The following is a 14,408-nucleotide window of genomic DNA, read 5'->3' on the forward strand; positions in this document are numbered from 1 at the left end:
GCAGCGAGACCCCGAAGATCGATCACGAAACATTCGTTGCAATCGGACAAAAGGATAAATTAAACTCGATAAATCAGGGAAAACACCGCCGCGGCGCCGCCTATCTAATCCCGACTCCCGACTCCCGACGTGCTCCACGGGTGGGGGGTGGAGAGTGGGGAGGGGGAGGAGGAGGAGGACGCGATTTCGAGAAATTGAGATCAGGATGTGGCACAGTAGAAGCAAGATGCAGTGGAGATTGCCTGTTGAAATGAGCTCGTGCAGGAGGGACGTCTGCCTCGCGGCAGGGATGGAGGTGTGATGGGTGGAGGCGCGGTCGGGGATGATGGAATGGGGCGGTGACCGGGGTCCACAGTGTGTTGTGTGCGCTGGGAAGTGTTTCCCAAAAAGGCAGTCATCCTGACCTCGCCAACGTTGCATGTCAATTGATTGCAGGTCGCAAACGCCGGCCGAAAATGCGTGAAAAACGCGCTCGACGCCGCCGCCTGTCCATCATCATCATCATCATTAAACAGTATCCCCCTCTGTTTCCTCTAATAAAAGTATTGCCAGGTGGGTGTGAAAGGGAACCGGCACACTCTGTTATATATTAGACAGGGAACGTCATTCCTTCTCGTCGACGTCATTCGACTGTGTCGTCATTTGCAGCTCCTGCTCTGCAGCTCGACGACCACGGCTCTGGCAGGTTGCTCGACACCGCTCGCGCCGTCGAAGAACCCATGTCTGACGTCTCTCCGAAACCCGCCCCTTCTCAGCCTCAGCCCACCATGACGTCCCCCCCTGCCCCATCAAATGGGGCGGTCGTCTCCACCCATGCACAGCTCGCAGCTCTCCTTGCCGCCAGCTATCAAGAAAAAGAATCTCTCCAAAAAGAACTCGTCTCCGCTCGAAAACGTCTTGAATCTCTCGACCGTCAGCTTGCCGCATTCTCAAAGTCTTCCTCTTCGTCCTCCCCAAATGCCAGCTCAGCTGCCATCTCTGATGTCGCTCAGCGCTACATCCAGGAGGCCGAGCTACGTGCAGAACGTGCGGAACTCGCCCGTGATGAAGCAGATGCTCGCAGTCGGGTTATCACAGAGGCTTGGGAAGAACTCCATCGATATCTGGCCACGCTCGATTTTCGCTCCCAAGATGCTCGAGCGGGCTTTGCGCGCATCATGGCCGAAGGTGGAGGTCAACTCGTCCTTGCACCTCCCCCCGCGTTTGGTTCGCATCATAGCCATTACCCCCTTCACACCCCTCCCTCTGCCACCAGCCCCGCTATCATGCTTATCCCTCCATCCCAGTCCCGTTCCCACCACAGACATTCCTCCACTCCGTCATCTCATCCCCCCTCTGCGACCTCTCATCCTCCTCCTCAAAATGCGTCCCCATCACGTGTCAGACCTAGATCGAACAGCTTCGACGATCAATCTCCCTACCTCTCTGCGCCGGGTCAACCACCCGCCAAACGGCACCGCAGCGATCGTGGAGAGTATGACCACCATCCCCATGTTCGTTCCCTTGCAGTTTCTTATTTATCTAAACCCTCTGATCAGTATCTAACAGCTGAATTCCTCTTCACTGCGCTCTCGTGGCCGCCCAACTGATATCGACGTTCATGCTGCACATCGCTCGTCCCATCGTGACCTCGCGTCACCACATCTCTCCGTGCAACCCACCTCCTATGTACACCGTCCATCTCATGTGGTTCATTCTCGCTCATCTTCGCGCTCGTCACAGCACTCCCTCTCCATCGACGAGATGCTCCTCGAGGCATCGACAGATGATCCCCGACCACGGAACAACGAGCCACCATCCCCTCGAGTCGTTTTGGCACACCACCAACACCCGACCTCCCATCACAATTCGGTAACAGCTTCATCAAGAGGGCTGGTTAATACACCCACGGTTGGTCCGCTGGAGCAGCCGGGTGAATTGAGGACATATCAGACTCACGTTTTTGCACCCCCCGTTACGGGTGCACCTACGAAGAAAGGGAAGATGAGTTTGGGTGGGTCTTTTTTAAAAAGTTCCATTTTTTGTTGTAAAAAAAGGCCGTCTCTAATTTTTTTTTTTGGGCGATGCAACAGCTAACGGGGCACCTACGCTACCCACGCCGTCAAACACGTCGACATCATCGACAGCACCCCCACAAACTCCCACGACATCGCACCCTCTCGCGTCTTCAACGTCAGCCAATCTCTCTCATCCCCATCCACACCATGTTGGGACTGCGCACGGCCACCCCCAGCAACAGCCGCCGCAACCGACGGTTCATCGTACTCCCGCAGGAACTTATCCCCCGACAAATTCGCTCGGTCAACGCATCTGTCGTCAATGCGGACTTGTAGGGCGGTACAAGGAAGGGAAATGCGTCGAGAAGTGGGGTCCTGGGCCCGAGGGGCCTGGTACCGTTTGCGACCGGTGTCGAAAGAAGATGAAAAGGGTCGAACGGAGAGGTACACTCGGGGGCGTTGGCGGCGTTGCCGCCGGTAATATCACCAGCGGTGTTTCCAGTGTCGACCAGCAAATAGGTGGTCAGCATCAGGGAGGAAACGGAGTGAACCAGCTAACGCATGCGCATACGATGCCCGCAAGGGTTTCCAGGAGTGACACTGTTCCTGCACACGTTCTTCCTAGTGCTTCCGTTGGCAACGGTGACGGAAACGGAGGTGGGTCGGTCGGCCCGACTGGAACGCGGATTATCGGTTCAGCGGCCTTCGGGGGTAAGCGAGATAGAGACCGAGATAGATATCCTGTTTCTCAGCCACACTCTCCGCACCCATATGCTCATGGACAAAGTCAGGGTTTGTCACCTTCGCAACGGCCTACTACGTCGGGTTACGCGACTACCTCCCCCCCTTCTGCCACTGGGTCCAAAGATCCCACCTCAACGCCTGGCACAGCACACCGGCCTAGTTCGATAGAGGGCCACGGTCAGACTTCTCTGCCCTCCCCACCAGCGATCGCGACGCTCCCCCTTGATGACGATTGCCGACCTTCTGCTCCCGCTCGATCGTTACTCTCCAGTCCTCCGAGTGGGAGTGGTACCGGAGCGAGAGCATCAGTTCAGGGACCGAGATCCGTGACAGGGGCCTTGAGCGTACAGCGGGAAAGGGATTCTCGACAACGAGCGGCGGGCACTGTCAAGGCAAGAGGAAGGGCCAGCGACTCCAGTAGTGGGAGTGGCAGCGTAGATGTTGATGCTGATGCTGATGCAGACGGTGAGGATGCAGATGCAGATGGGGAGGATGCCGATGCCGACCCGGACGCGGACCCTGATGCGGAGACGCGATTGAACGAACCCGACAATGAAGATGACGAGGTAATGAAGGAGCACGACAATGGTGACGAAGGGGAAGATGCCGATAAAGATGCCGAAATGGAACTTCTCAAAGCCGTCGACGCTGCTGAGAAGAGTAACGTCTCGCGAGCGAGTGGGAGCACTGGGAGTAGGGCTGTTGGAGGTGGGAACACGCGCGAAGCATCAGCCCGGTTTGGTGGGCGAGGCGGGATCAGTGCGCAGAGAAGCGGCATAAGTGTGAAGGGTGAGTGAGGTCCATTGCGCTCGTGGCCCCAACTTGCTTGTGTGGTTGGGAAACTCGTTTCCGGTAGTCCTATGGCGGATTTCCTCAGATACCAGGATGAGGAGGATTCGGTCATCTGGCGAAGAATACAGATGATCTCTTATTCGGCTCTGACCCTCCACTTTTCCCGAGGCCGCTGCCAGTTTCTTCTATGCCCAGATTTTCTACAACATACCCATTCTTTCGTCGTGGTTGTCTTCTCATTTTTGTCGCACCCCTTTTCCCCCTTACTTTTAGACCTTTTGCTTTTGTCGGGCTCTTGTTCTTTGCTTGCTTTTGGTCGTTCTTTTTTTTTTTCTCTGGTTTCTCTTCGGTTTCCTTTTTGTGGGTTTCTGTGGGAACTATTTCGCCTTTCGTTGATCCTTGCTGTGTCCCCGCTCGTTGGTCGTCCGCCTCCTCCCTCGCTCTCTCGCTATTGATTGTTGATCGTCTTGCCTCTCGACTCGGTTCACTGGTGCTTCCATTTGCGACTCGGGCACTTACCTTCTTTTGTGTCTGTCCTCGCTATACTGGGTGAGTGTACTGGTGGCGCGGACAAAAGATGAACTAACGTCCCTGTGCGCCAAGGCTCTCCGTCACTGATACCCTCCCCCCAACCCCACCTACAACTTCTTTTATCCTAATGCCTCGCTAGGAGCTCCCGCGTCGCGACATCACATCAACCATCCATCCCTATAGATCTTTTCCCTGCTTCATTCACATGCGTTCGCCGTTCTCTTGCAACACCTACCTGCCTTCGGTCGACCCACTTGCTCACGATACGATACGACGCGTTACGTCCCCCCAAAACCAATAAAAATAAAAATTCCTGCCGACGTACACTGGAAGATACGAGTGCTTTCTATGTGGCGGATGGAAGACAGGAGAAGAACTGGTACGAAGAAATATGGACAGACAAGACAGACAGACACGGGAAGTGACTGTGTGATCTGTGTACTGTAGGAAGTTCAAATTGTAGCCTTGCATCGCGCAAGTTTGATTCGAAGCAATTACTTGTTGTAGTTCTAGTACAGCTGAATAAACGGGCCGTCGAAATCAGTTGTTACCACGAATTGGAACAAGTCGAATGGAAGTGGTAGGTAGTTCGAGGACACTCGGACAGAGCTGACACAGACTTCGAATCGAAGCGAGTTCACATTGGAGCTCGGTTCGGTTCGAGATACTAGCTGAGTGACAACTCGTAGTGACTGGAGGTGAACTCATCCAACTTTCAGAGCGTAGTGAGACACTTCGTTGCAGGTCCAACGGCACGGAGGCCGGCCGCGCTCCAAGTTTGTGCACGGTAAAGGTATGCTGCACTAGATGCTTGTCCGGACTGCAAACTCACCAAGATGCATGCCTAGAAAAAAGACACTGAGTTTAGGCTTGGTGCACGAATGTCTACTCCGAGGGGACTTCAGTAAGCTCGCTCGTCAATATCGGCCAACCATACGACTGCATTCGCGCCGGCACAGTTGGCGATAAACGTGTCCACGCATATTGTCACACGAACAGCTAGCTAAATCTGCGCATAATAGGCATGGTGCTCATCGTCCCTTTGCGGATCTCAGGTGGCCATAGACCCGCCCCGCGACGCAAGAATCACGTTTTTAGGATCCTGGGGCACTCATGAATGATGATCGGTAGCTTAGGCCATGTCAAAGCTATGGCATTGAAATTCAAAATAATCCACCGCGAATACAGAGCCTTGCGCAGCGAGTTTGAAATTTTCTCTTCCATTTCACCTCCTCGCCTTCTGGTGCGGCCGCCCCTGTCGCCTAAGTTCTTCAGGGCAACTATGGCCCTGCAGGTGAAGTGGCACGCTGTGGATTTATTTCTAACATCGTTCGACACATGCTGATCTGTGCTAATACACCCCTTTTTCCAAGCTGCAAAATTTCCAAATGATGTCCTATGGTTCACAAGAGATGATCGATCTTATTTTTGCGCTACTGCAAGGCCGCCCCGGATCATTATCCAAAGATTAGAACCTCCGTGCACAGCTACAGTACCGCAAACAAATTAGCATCATGACGTATGATATAGGTCACTGATCTTTGCTCTCGGGCGCGTATGGAAAAGGTACCCGCTGTAGAACGGAAGAGTACTGTGATCGCGGGGCAACGTTAAGAACGGAGATTCGCTAGGCCACTGTCATATCGCAATGAGGGGTGGGCTGACATATGACGTCCGCGCAGGTAATACAGTTGTCGTTGCCGAACACTTTGGCGGTAGTGGTGGAGTCAAGTCGGCCGCTCACCCCTCCTCGCGGTCAGTCGCGCTCCATTACTGTTCCCTCTCATCCCTAATCCTTATCACGCCATGCGGCGCTCAATTCAGCGTCCGGTCTGACAGAGAAACTAGGGAAGGTATAGCAGAAGGGTTATAACGTAAATTTCCGACCAACACGGAATATCTTCGGATTTCTGATCTTATAGGTTTCGGACTCCAATTGAGGGCTGAATCTGTTGGTCGCGTTAGGTTTTCCCTCCGTTTGCAGTATTCGGTTGGACGACAGTTCTCGTCGGCCTCCGTGGCCGTAGTCCGGTAGCTATACGCCCTCCGCGTTTTACGCCTGGAGTCGTTCCCACCGGAATCAGTGTTCTCCCTTGCGGCAGTCTTTCCACCCGCAGCATTGTTGATTGCACTTGATCTGTATTAGAGGATGTTGGAGTCGTATTGACCCGACCTTGCCTGTTACGTTTTCCTCACGCACTACGCACGGTATGCTGGCTTCAAAGCTTAGCCTTCGCAAAGTCCGTTCAATCGCCTTTATCGATCATTCCCTCTATCGTGAGCACAAGTGACCGCGATCAATGAAACGACCAATTTCACGGTCATACGTTTCCTTTCTCACTCGCGCAGAAGAATCGCTTCTTTGCATGACCGCGCCAGCGTGTCACATTACACACTCCACCAGCCTCCTTGTGTGCACGCGTTATTCATTTCCCCTCGCTCTCTGCCGTTAACAAGCGTCAACTTCAATTCCCCGCTTCCAATTCCGTACCTCCTCACGGGGTCCTACCGCGTGCTCGCTCCTCACAGCATGCTGCCTCTCTTGGTCTACCGTCAGGAAGGTTTGCTGTGATCCTCACTATGATTTCGTGTTTCGCCCGATGATGGTTTTGCGTGCTACATACGTCATGCGATCAATTATTGAGGGCAATATCAGGATTAACTGCAACCCGTCCTGACGCGCCCCTGCCTTCCAAGTATCGATGCTGTAGATAGCGCGCCACCCGAACGGATGCCTATGGAAAGCTTCTTTGATATTCCTAGGGACGACATTACCAAAACTTTCAAAACCTGTGGTGCTTGAATTCCAATTGGATGCGAAAGCCATAATCTTTCCCTACTACGCGGTCTTCAGCGCTGTGGCCAGTTTAAATGGCTTCTTCGTGCGCCCATTACAATCAGCTAAGCCTCACACGTACTCAGTGACATAGTGGTCACCAGATCCGCCTGATCGACTTACCAGGTACGCAGGAGTTGTGACGTCGCCGCCTTGCGTCAGCGGCGTGTCCTATTTTCGATCACTTATCAGATCCCATGTATGCCGTTCGTGTTTTATGACCATTGCGTCATAACGTACCGCTCCTCATCTTGTACCTACATCGTTGGCCTTGTGGCACGTTGTTCCATGACGAATGCGGGGAGGTGGGGAGCTGATACGCGGGTTTCGTTAATTGTATGTGGTTTGTTGGCATGCCGCCTGCCAAGGCGCAATTTGTCGTAGGCATGGATTGGGCAAGGACTATAACTAAGCTCGCCCGCGTCCGCGAGCGCAGCAAGATCCGTCCACTTACCAACCGTCTAGTTGTGTCCCTATGGTGAGATCATGACATCATCCTGCATTATTGCGCCAGTTTCAACTAATACAGTTTAAGTAATGAACTGTACGTCTCTGCGGTAGGTCAATACAGTCCGACATTCACGTTTGATCCTGCCTATCTATAAACCAACTGGGTGGCTCCCTGGCGCTCCTTGGCGTTTTGACCAATGATCGCAATGTCCGTTTCCTTGTCACATCTTCCGCTCTCTCAAAATGAAGACGTCGCGCGGTGGACGCGCTGAGACATTGCTTGCGCGTGCGTTTTACAATGGCCCCCTCATGGACAAACCGGAGTCACCGAACGTTCGGATCATTTTTGCTGTATTTTGAGAGGTTATTTCACAGGCCCTTACCAGGACTGTGATAACTTGGGAAAAATACAATGTGTGGCGGTGGAAGCTCACGCCTTCAGCAAAGTCGCGATTGCCAACAGGTGGGTTCGGTTGATTTTACTACCGCAGTCACTTCAATCACTAGAATCCGACCCGATTCCATATCAAACAGCTGGCGTCCGAGTAGGAGAATTGGTTTAAGAAACCCGTGTGTGTTATAAACTTACGGGACGTCGTTCACTTCCTAAGCACGTAATTTAATATACTACGTGGAATGCTGGTCTGGCATGGCAGTGAGAACAACCCAGGTGCCTCGGGAATTGGCAGTCATTTCCTGATAAGGAATCGTGATGATTGCTGGCTTAGTCACTGAAAGTCGTACCGTTCCAAGTCGAAGCCTCGAGTCCGTATCCATATCCACGGCTATGCTTCCTAGCGCGGAAGCTGGAGATATCCCTAATTCGCATTCGATACCTTCCAATGCACCCGAACACTGTCCGGTAATGTTTTTGTAGAAACGTAGAAGATCTATTTCACTAACTCCACTTAGGGCACGGAGTCTGAGCTTGCGGGAAAAGCGGATGCGTGTCAGGGCTGTCCGAATCAAGAGATCTGTGCTTCGAGCAAGCCGAACGGTCCAGATCCAGCCCTTCCGTACATCCATGAGCGAATGACTTCCGTCAAGAGGAAAATAGTCGTCCTCTCCGGAAAGGGTGGTGTCGGGAAATCTACTTTTGCAGCCCAGCTCGCTTGGGCCTTTGCAGCAGACGAACAACTTCAGACCGGTTTGATGGATGTAGACATCTGTGGTCCATCTGTTCCGACTATTCTTGGCATCGCATCGGAACAAGTCCATTCTTCTTCCGCTGGCTGGTCCCCTGTATATGTGCAGGATAACCTGGGGATTATGTCTGTCGGCTTTATGCTACCGTCGTCTCGTGATGCTGTCATGTGGCGGGGTCCGAAGAAGAATGGGTTGATTGCTCAATTCCTGAAAGACGTGGACTGGGGCGACTTGGATTATCTCGTCATTGACACGCCTCCCGGGACATCGGACGAACACTTGAGCATCGTTCAGTATCTCAAGGAGAGCGGAATAGATGGTGCTGTACTCATCACCACCCCTCAAGAAGTGGCTCTGCAAGACGTTCGGAGGGAAATTGACTTTTGTCGAAAAGTTGGCCTGCGAATATTGGGCGTTGTAGAGAACATGTCAGGATTTGTGTGCCCTTCGTGCAAATCAGAGAGTCAGATCTTCAGACCGACGACCGGAGGCGCAGAGAAACTGGCGAAGGAGACGGGTATTGAGCTACTCGGAAAGGTGCCCCTCGATCCACGGATCGGCAGGAGCGCAGACTATGGTTTGAGCTTCTTAGACGAATACCCGGACAGTCCTGCAAGTGCATCCTACCTACAAATCATTGACAGTAAGTGAGGTCATATTTGGTCACTTGGTAGAAGCTGACGGGCTTTTAGGAATCAAGTACATTCTCGGAGATAAGTGACGTTGTATCATTTGTATTTCTATCGCTATATCTGAAGAATGTACCAAGTACCCGGCATACAGCTACTCGTATTTGGCAAGTAGTTGATGTTGCGCATATCACAGTTTATTTACTCCCCTCACGGTGTTACCCTGATCCTATCATTCGCATCGGAACCCAGCAGACCCTGAAAGAGCCACTTGTCGCAACTTGACGGGATGTTTAAGACGATTTACCTTGACAGCATAAGAGAGGAATGAACATTCAAACTTAGGGGTTTCTGCAGGATAGGTACGGCGGATATCCATCAAGCAAGCTGCTGCGGTCCTTTACGATGAGCAGAGGGTAACGAGGACACTTGGCGCCTCAATATGACGAAAGTCGACATGTTCCCGGAGATATGTGGTCCCACGCAGGTATTGATACACATGCGCTCGGCGCTGGTGCAGCTGCTTCGTGAAGCCAGAAGAAAAATCAAAAGGCACGGTTAATATCAGTGACCGCCCGTCCGAGCAATTTGTAAATAGCAAGAACGCCACTGTTCTAGTACCGCCAGCACCTCTACGACGGTACACTTACTACCCTGACACAAGTGGCAGTCCGAATGAAGCTCGTTGCAGGACTCGGAGAGTTTGCAGAGTCGAAAAGGCATTCGAAAAGTACGTGCCGGAGAAAGTATGCAGGAGCACTAGATCCAGTGTCGAAAAGAGAACCTATGGTCCCCCATGTAGTTTCTGGTCATGTGCATATTGCAAGCTGTCGCCTGCGCCTACGTGTCCTGCCAAAGGTAAGGTAATGAAGAGTAGACCTTCGGTAAGCTCCGGGGGTATCGGTTTTGGGTACCTCTGTTTCAATACGTTTCAGGCCCACATATTTGGACGCCTTCCCCGATGAAGGTGGACTGTGGGCGCAGGCAAGATGCACTGGAGTGACTGGACTATACAGCCACAGCAGAGTAGCTTGACATTGAAACCGCAGCTGTGTAAGAACGTCCGACGTTGTCGTGTCTCCTATTATGTAAGCACAGCAGTCGATGATATGTGTCGCGATTCCTGTCTGCAATATTTACCACGGGAATCGCTGGCAGAACACTGCGTCCTTTCGCACCTCCAGGGCGCGCTGGTTGTGTAGCGCCTTTTGAACTGCCCACGATCTTCAACGCGGCGTTTCTCACCCTCAGACATCATAGACGATGCCGAGACAGAAGAACTTAACCCCCCAGGAGTTGTACAGAGCGCGAAAGGCCCGCGAAGAGAAAGAAAGGAATGCGTTACTTCCGCCTGGCCTGGTAAATCATGGAAACACATGTTTCATGAATTCAGTACTGCAGGGGGTATGTAACTGCCAGCCTACGAAGAATCAGATGATTCCTCACCTATTCCAGCTCATAGCTACACAATACCTGGAACAACTTGCCATGTTCAAACCTATACCATTCGTGGTACAATCGCCCACCGATGTCCCCGTCGCATCGCACAGATCTCCAGAGTTAACTAATGGACATGGGGTCGGCGGCGAGTTCGAGCTACCACGAACTGATGGACTTACCATCGGTGACACGTTTATTAACGTAATGTTACGGGCATGGGTCATGCGGAATAATCGTGATCGGGACAGCCTCAGTCCTAGGTACGGTATGGAATTGTGATAGCTATCCGGTTCTGACACATTCATCTAAACCACAGGGAAATTCTGACGGCGCTAGGGCAGAAACACGACCAATACCTAGATTTCAGACAGCAGGATGCGCACGAGTTTCTTAGGCAACTCTTGGATGCTATGCGCATGGAAGAGATTGATGTGAGCTTCATTCAAAATCACCCTGTCTTCTCTCACCCTGTCCTTGCAGATAATTAAGAGAAGATCACAAAATCAGTCTGTTCAGAAATCAGGCCTACCAAAACAGTGCAATGAAGAAGGCACACCATCCAAGTTCCCAGATCGGCCGTCATCCGATCACTCCGAAGTCAAGAAAACGTCTCAGGCTGGCGAACCACTGCAACAAGCAAACGACAAACCCACGTCTTTCGTCGATATGCTCTTTGGTGGAAAGCTGGCTAGCATTCTGGTCTGCCAAACTTGCAAGCATGTTTCCCACACGTATGAAGACTTCAATGATCTTAGCCTGAGCATCAAAGCCGAAGATTATGTGCGGGAAAGGAAACGAGACAGGATAAAGCAGCTGGCTAAAAAGCTACGAAATATATCGAACTCGGCATTAGCAGCGGTGCCGCCTGTGCAACGTTCATCTTCCGTACCAGCAACACCAGTCCGGGACTCTTCGGACAGTCCTGAACTGTCAGAATCCCCAAGGAGACGGAGTATAGACCTTGCAGAGGTTAAGGTACAAGTTCAACCTGTTGATGAAGAGAAACAATCCGGCATCGATGCGGACACAGTGGTGATTCCTATTATCCCAGACTTGCCTGTCCCAGTCACGACTCCGCCGAATTCTGAGACTATGGAACCAATACCTGTCACACAACCTTCGGAGGCGACACTGCTGCAGGAGTCAGTTGCCATTCCTATCTCTGGCGAGATCTCGAAAGCCAATGGATGGGAGAAGAGGATCAAAGACGACAGTTGGGTGAAACTCAGCAGGCGTATAAGCGCAACAGTGGGACTTTCCAGGAGTTCTCGAGAGTCCAGTCGTAGCCGGAGAGAGGAGAGAAAGGCCAAGAATAGCAGTCCGCCCAAAACAAGCCCTAAGGTTATCGAAGGACCTGTTGCGCCGCGTACTTCTGCCTCCGTCACATCAACGCAAGAAGACGCGAACTTCACCAGGTCTCCAAATACCAATATAGAAAAAGAGCCGCCGCCAACTTCTATGTTCCTTGTGAATGAGAAGTTGCAGGTGCAGGTGGCAGGTATGAAGAGATCGCTGTCTACCAATCAAAAGTATCCTGGCAATCCACTGGAAACTCAATTTCCTGTTACCAACCCGTCACCTAAACGACATAAACAGCGGCCTCCGAAACCCAGTGCGGAAGAAGCCGCCTACTTACGTGATGTCCTCGCAGATATCCACCCTCAGAATATTATTCGACCATTCTCATTTTTCAGGCAATCCAAAGATCAAGTTGTCGCAAACTCTGGCGTCTTGCAAGGGACGCTCCTAAAACTTGGCCAACTGGGGGGAATAGAAGAATGCTTACGGCTCTTTACTTCTGTAGAAGTTCTGGATAGCGAAAACATGGTTCGTTGCCGCCGTTGTTGGAAAATAGCGAACGGCGTATACAAACCTTCATCGACAAGATCTGCGCAGGGCAGCGGTTCATGCACGGACAGCAATGACGATGATGCGGACCAAATTATACCTCTCCCGTCTTATTCCTATCCGAGACACGGCCCAGAGGCATTCAGCGCCGAATCTGGATTCCCTCCCCCCGGAATAGTCACCACCTGTACCCCTTCCGAGAACCAGGATACCCATATTGACGATACCTCTCACCTGAATACCAACATTTCATTGCAAGCTTCCGCGGCAAAGATATCGAAGCCACCGCCTCCGGTGTTACAGCTCAATGATTGCGCCACTATTGATGATACCCAATTTGAAAAATCCCGGCCTTCTGAACAGGACGTACTTGTACCTTCAATCTCAACGGCTCTACCCCAGTCTCCACACTCTGTGGAAACCGCGAGGCCAACAGCTTCGCGACGAAGTACTACGTCATCTTTTGTAACGCAGTTTTCTCCTGCAACTGCATCTTCGAAGGGGACTTCGCTAAGTGCTCCATTTGACTGGCGTCGAAGGGACAAAGATCGGGTTTCCGATAGTGCCACCGAAAGTGATGGTGTATCGGAAGATAGCGACATGATATATGTCTCCTCTGACATTTCATCCGCTGCTTCCCCCACTTTCTCGCCGAATGTATCCCAGGAACAACTCGAGTCTACCTCGCAGCCATCTCGTGATACTCCTTCGAAGACAAAGACAGATCAATGTGACGTTCCCCGCTCCGAGCAGGTGCTCATGCGGCCGGCCTACAAACGTTATCTCATTGCAACACCGCCGCCGATCCTCGTAAGTCCACCTGAAGCGCTTTCAGCAGTCATCAAAGACCCCCGCGACGTCGTTTGCATCGGGCTTCAAGAAGCTTGATGATTACGTTTCGTTTCCTGAATACTTGGACTTGGCCCCCTACCTTGCCCCTAGGAGAGAAGATTATTTTGTCACGAAGGCAGCCGTGGGGCGGGGCCGTGGAAAGAGAGTAGAACCATGCACGTATCGACTGTATGCTGTCGTCGTACACATTGGAAACATGGTATGTCCCAGAACCTGTCATGGTTTCTGCTGCCTCATATGTTGTCAGCTGGGTGGGCATTATGTTGCATACACTGCTCTCCCGCCTTCGACGTCTCAAAGCAACCACCCTGGCAAGGAACAACATTCGCCAGACAGAGCTCCCAGAGATTGGGCTTATATCAGCGACACTGTCGTCCGGCTTGTCTCATTCGAAGAAGTCATGAAGACCAAAGCTTACATTTGCATGTACGAGCGGATATAAGTGATCTGTCCATTCTAGACCTCCATATTCTATCAACAACCATTTTACCTGACGTCTCCTTGCGCTATCTTTATTCGCTTTAGCCCAAGCTCGTACTATTTATTTACTCCGTAGCGGAGTCCGTATGTAGAGAGAGATGTATTCATGTAATTCTACCCATCGCATAATTATAATTCTAGACGAGGTGGTCCGCCGTCAGTCGAAAATACAACTGCTCAGTGACTCCAGGATGGGCAAATTTGATGTGCTGTTTGCCGTGTAGTCAATGCATTTGTTTTCAAAATAACCATTATTGGGTACGGTGGTCTCAAGTTTTCCGCCCGCAAGAGATGTCCTGACAAGGTAGCAGCCATTGGGCTCGCATTGAAGGTATCTCTGCAAACCGTCAGCCCCAGTTGAGCAATTACCAACGGGTGCGAGGCGACGGACAATGACTCAGAGGGCAACTTACCAGAGACGCAGCTCACGAGTACACATCCGTAGTCTGGTAACCAAACCGTTTATGAGGCCTATGAGACAAGCTGTCTTCCTCATACAGTCTAATTGCTAGGCTAATATATCCAACCGGGCACTGAAAACAGCCCAGCATTGGTAACGATGACGCCTTGTCCTATCGAACAGCACAAGTTGCTATGACGAGGACAGGGAGATGACCAAACGGAATGTCTCACCAAGCGTGTTTGTACAGACCGGCCCCGAGA

At 51.8% G+C, this 14,408-nt stretch overlaps 3 protein-coding genes across 3 annotated transcripts; all 3 read left to right on the plus strand.

The window, feature by feature from the left end:
- The first annotated feature begins 404 nt into the window (after positions 1–404).
- Positions 405–3,629, plus strand: F5J12DRAFT_236529 (uncharacterized protein). Its single transcript, XM_051738525.1, has 3 exons — positions 405–1,493; positions 1,549–1,993; positions 2,073–3,629. The coding sequence occupies exons 1-3, from the start codon at positions 720–722 to the stop codon at positions 3,536–3,538; spliced, it is 2,685 nt and encodes an 894-aa protein (XP_051598247.1). The 5' UTR covers positions 405–719; the 3' UTR covers positions 3,539–3,629.
- Positions 3,630–8,137: 4,508 nt separating this feature from the next.
- On the plus strand, positions 8,138–9,217 carry F5J12DRAFT_894444 (P-loop containing nucleoside triphosphate hydrolase protein; the record flags this gene model as incomplete). The annotated part of the gene is made up of 3 exons (XM_051747740.1): positions 8,138–8,212; positions 8,263–9,139; positions 9,189–9,217. 3 exons carry the CDS (start codon positions 8,138–8,140, stop codon positions 9,215–9,217), a joined length of 981 nt encoding a protein of 326 aa, XP_051598248.1.
- Positions 9,218–10,388: 1,171 nt separating this feature from the next.
- F5J12DRAFT_906431 (peptidase C19, ubiquitin carboxyl-terminal hydrolase 2) lies at positions 10,389–13,707 on the plus strand (the record flags this gene model as incomplete). The annotated part of the gene is made up of 10 exons (XM_051748786.1): positions 10,389–10,529; positions 10,581–10,825; positions 10,882–10,996; positions 11,046–12,050; positions 12,072–12,128; positions 12,162–12,206; positions 12,231–12,707; positions 12,777–13,223; positions 13,249–13,464; positions 13,513–13,707. The coding sequence occupies 10 exons, from the start codon at positions 10,389–10,391 to the stop codon at positions 13,705–13,707; spliced, it is 2,943 nt and encodes a 980-aa protein (XP_051598249.1).
- Between the last annotated feature and the right edge of the window lie 701 nt (positions 13,708–14,408).

Source organism: Pisolithus orientalis (genome assembly GCF_024613125.1).
Source record: "Pisolithus orientalis strain OTSU chromosome Unknown F5J12scaffold_23, whole genome shotgun sequence".
Taxonomy (NCBI): Eukaryota; Fungi; Basidiomycota; class Agaricomycetes; order Boletales; family Pisolithaceae; genus Pisolithus; species Pisolithus orientalis.

Coding starts and splice junctions, on each gene's coding strand:
- F5J12DRAFT_236529 (XM_051738525.1), top strand. CDS start 720: ATGTCTGACGTCTCTCCGAAACCCGCCCCTTCTCAGCCTCAGCCCACC. Junction 1,494..1,548: donor AGTATGACCACCATCCCCAT/GTTCGTTCCCTT, acceptor AGTATCTAACAG/CTGAATTCCTCTTCACTGCG. Junction 1,994..2,072: donor GAAAGGGAAGATGAGTTTGG/GTGGGTCTTTTT, acceptor GCGATGCAACAG/CTAACGGGGCACCTACGCTA.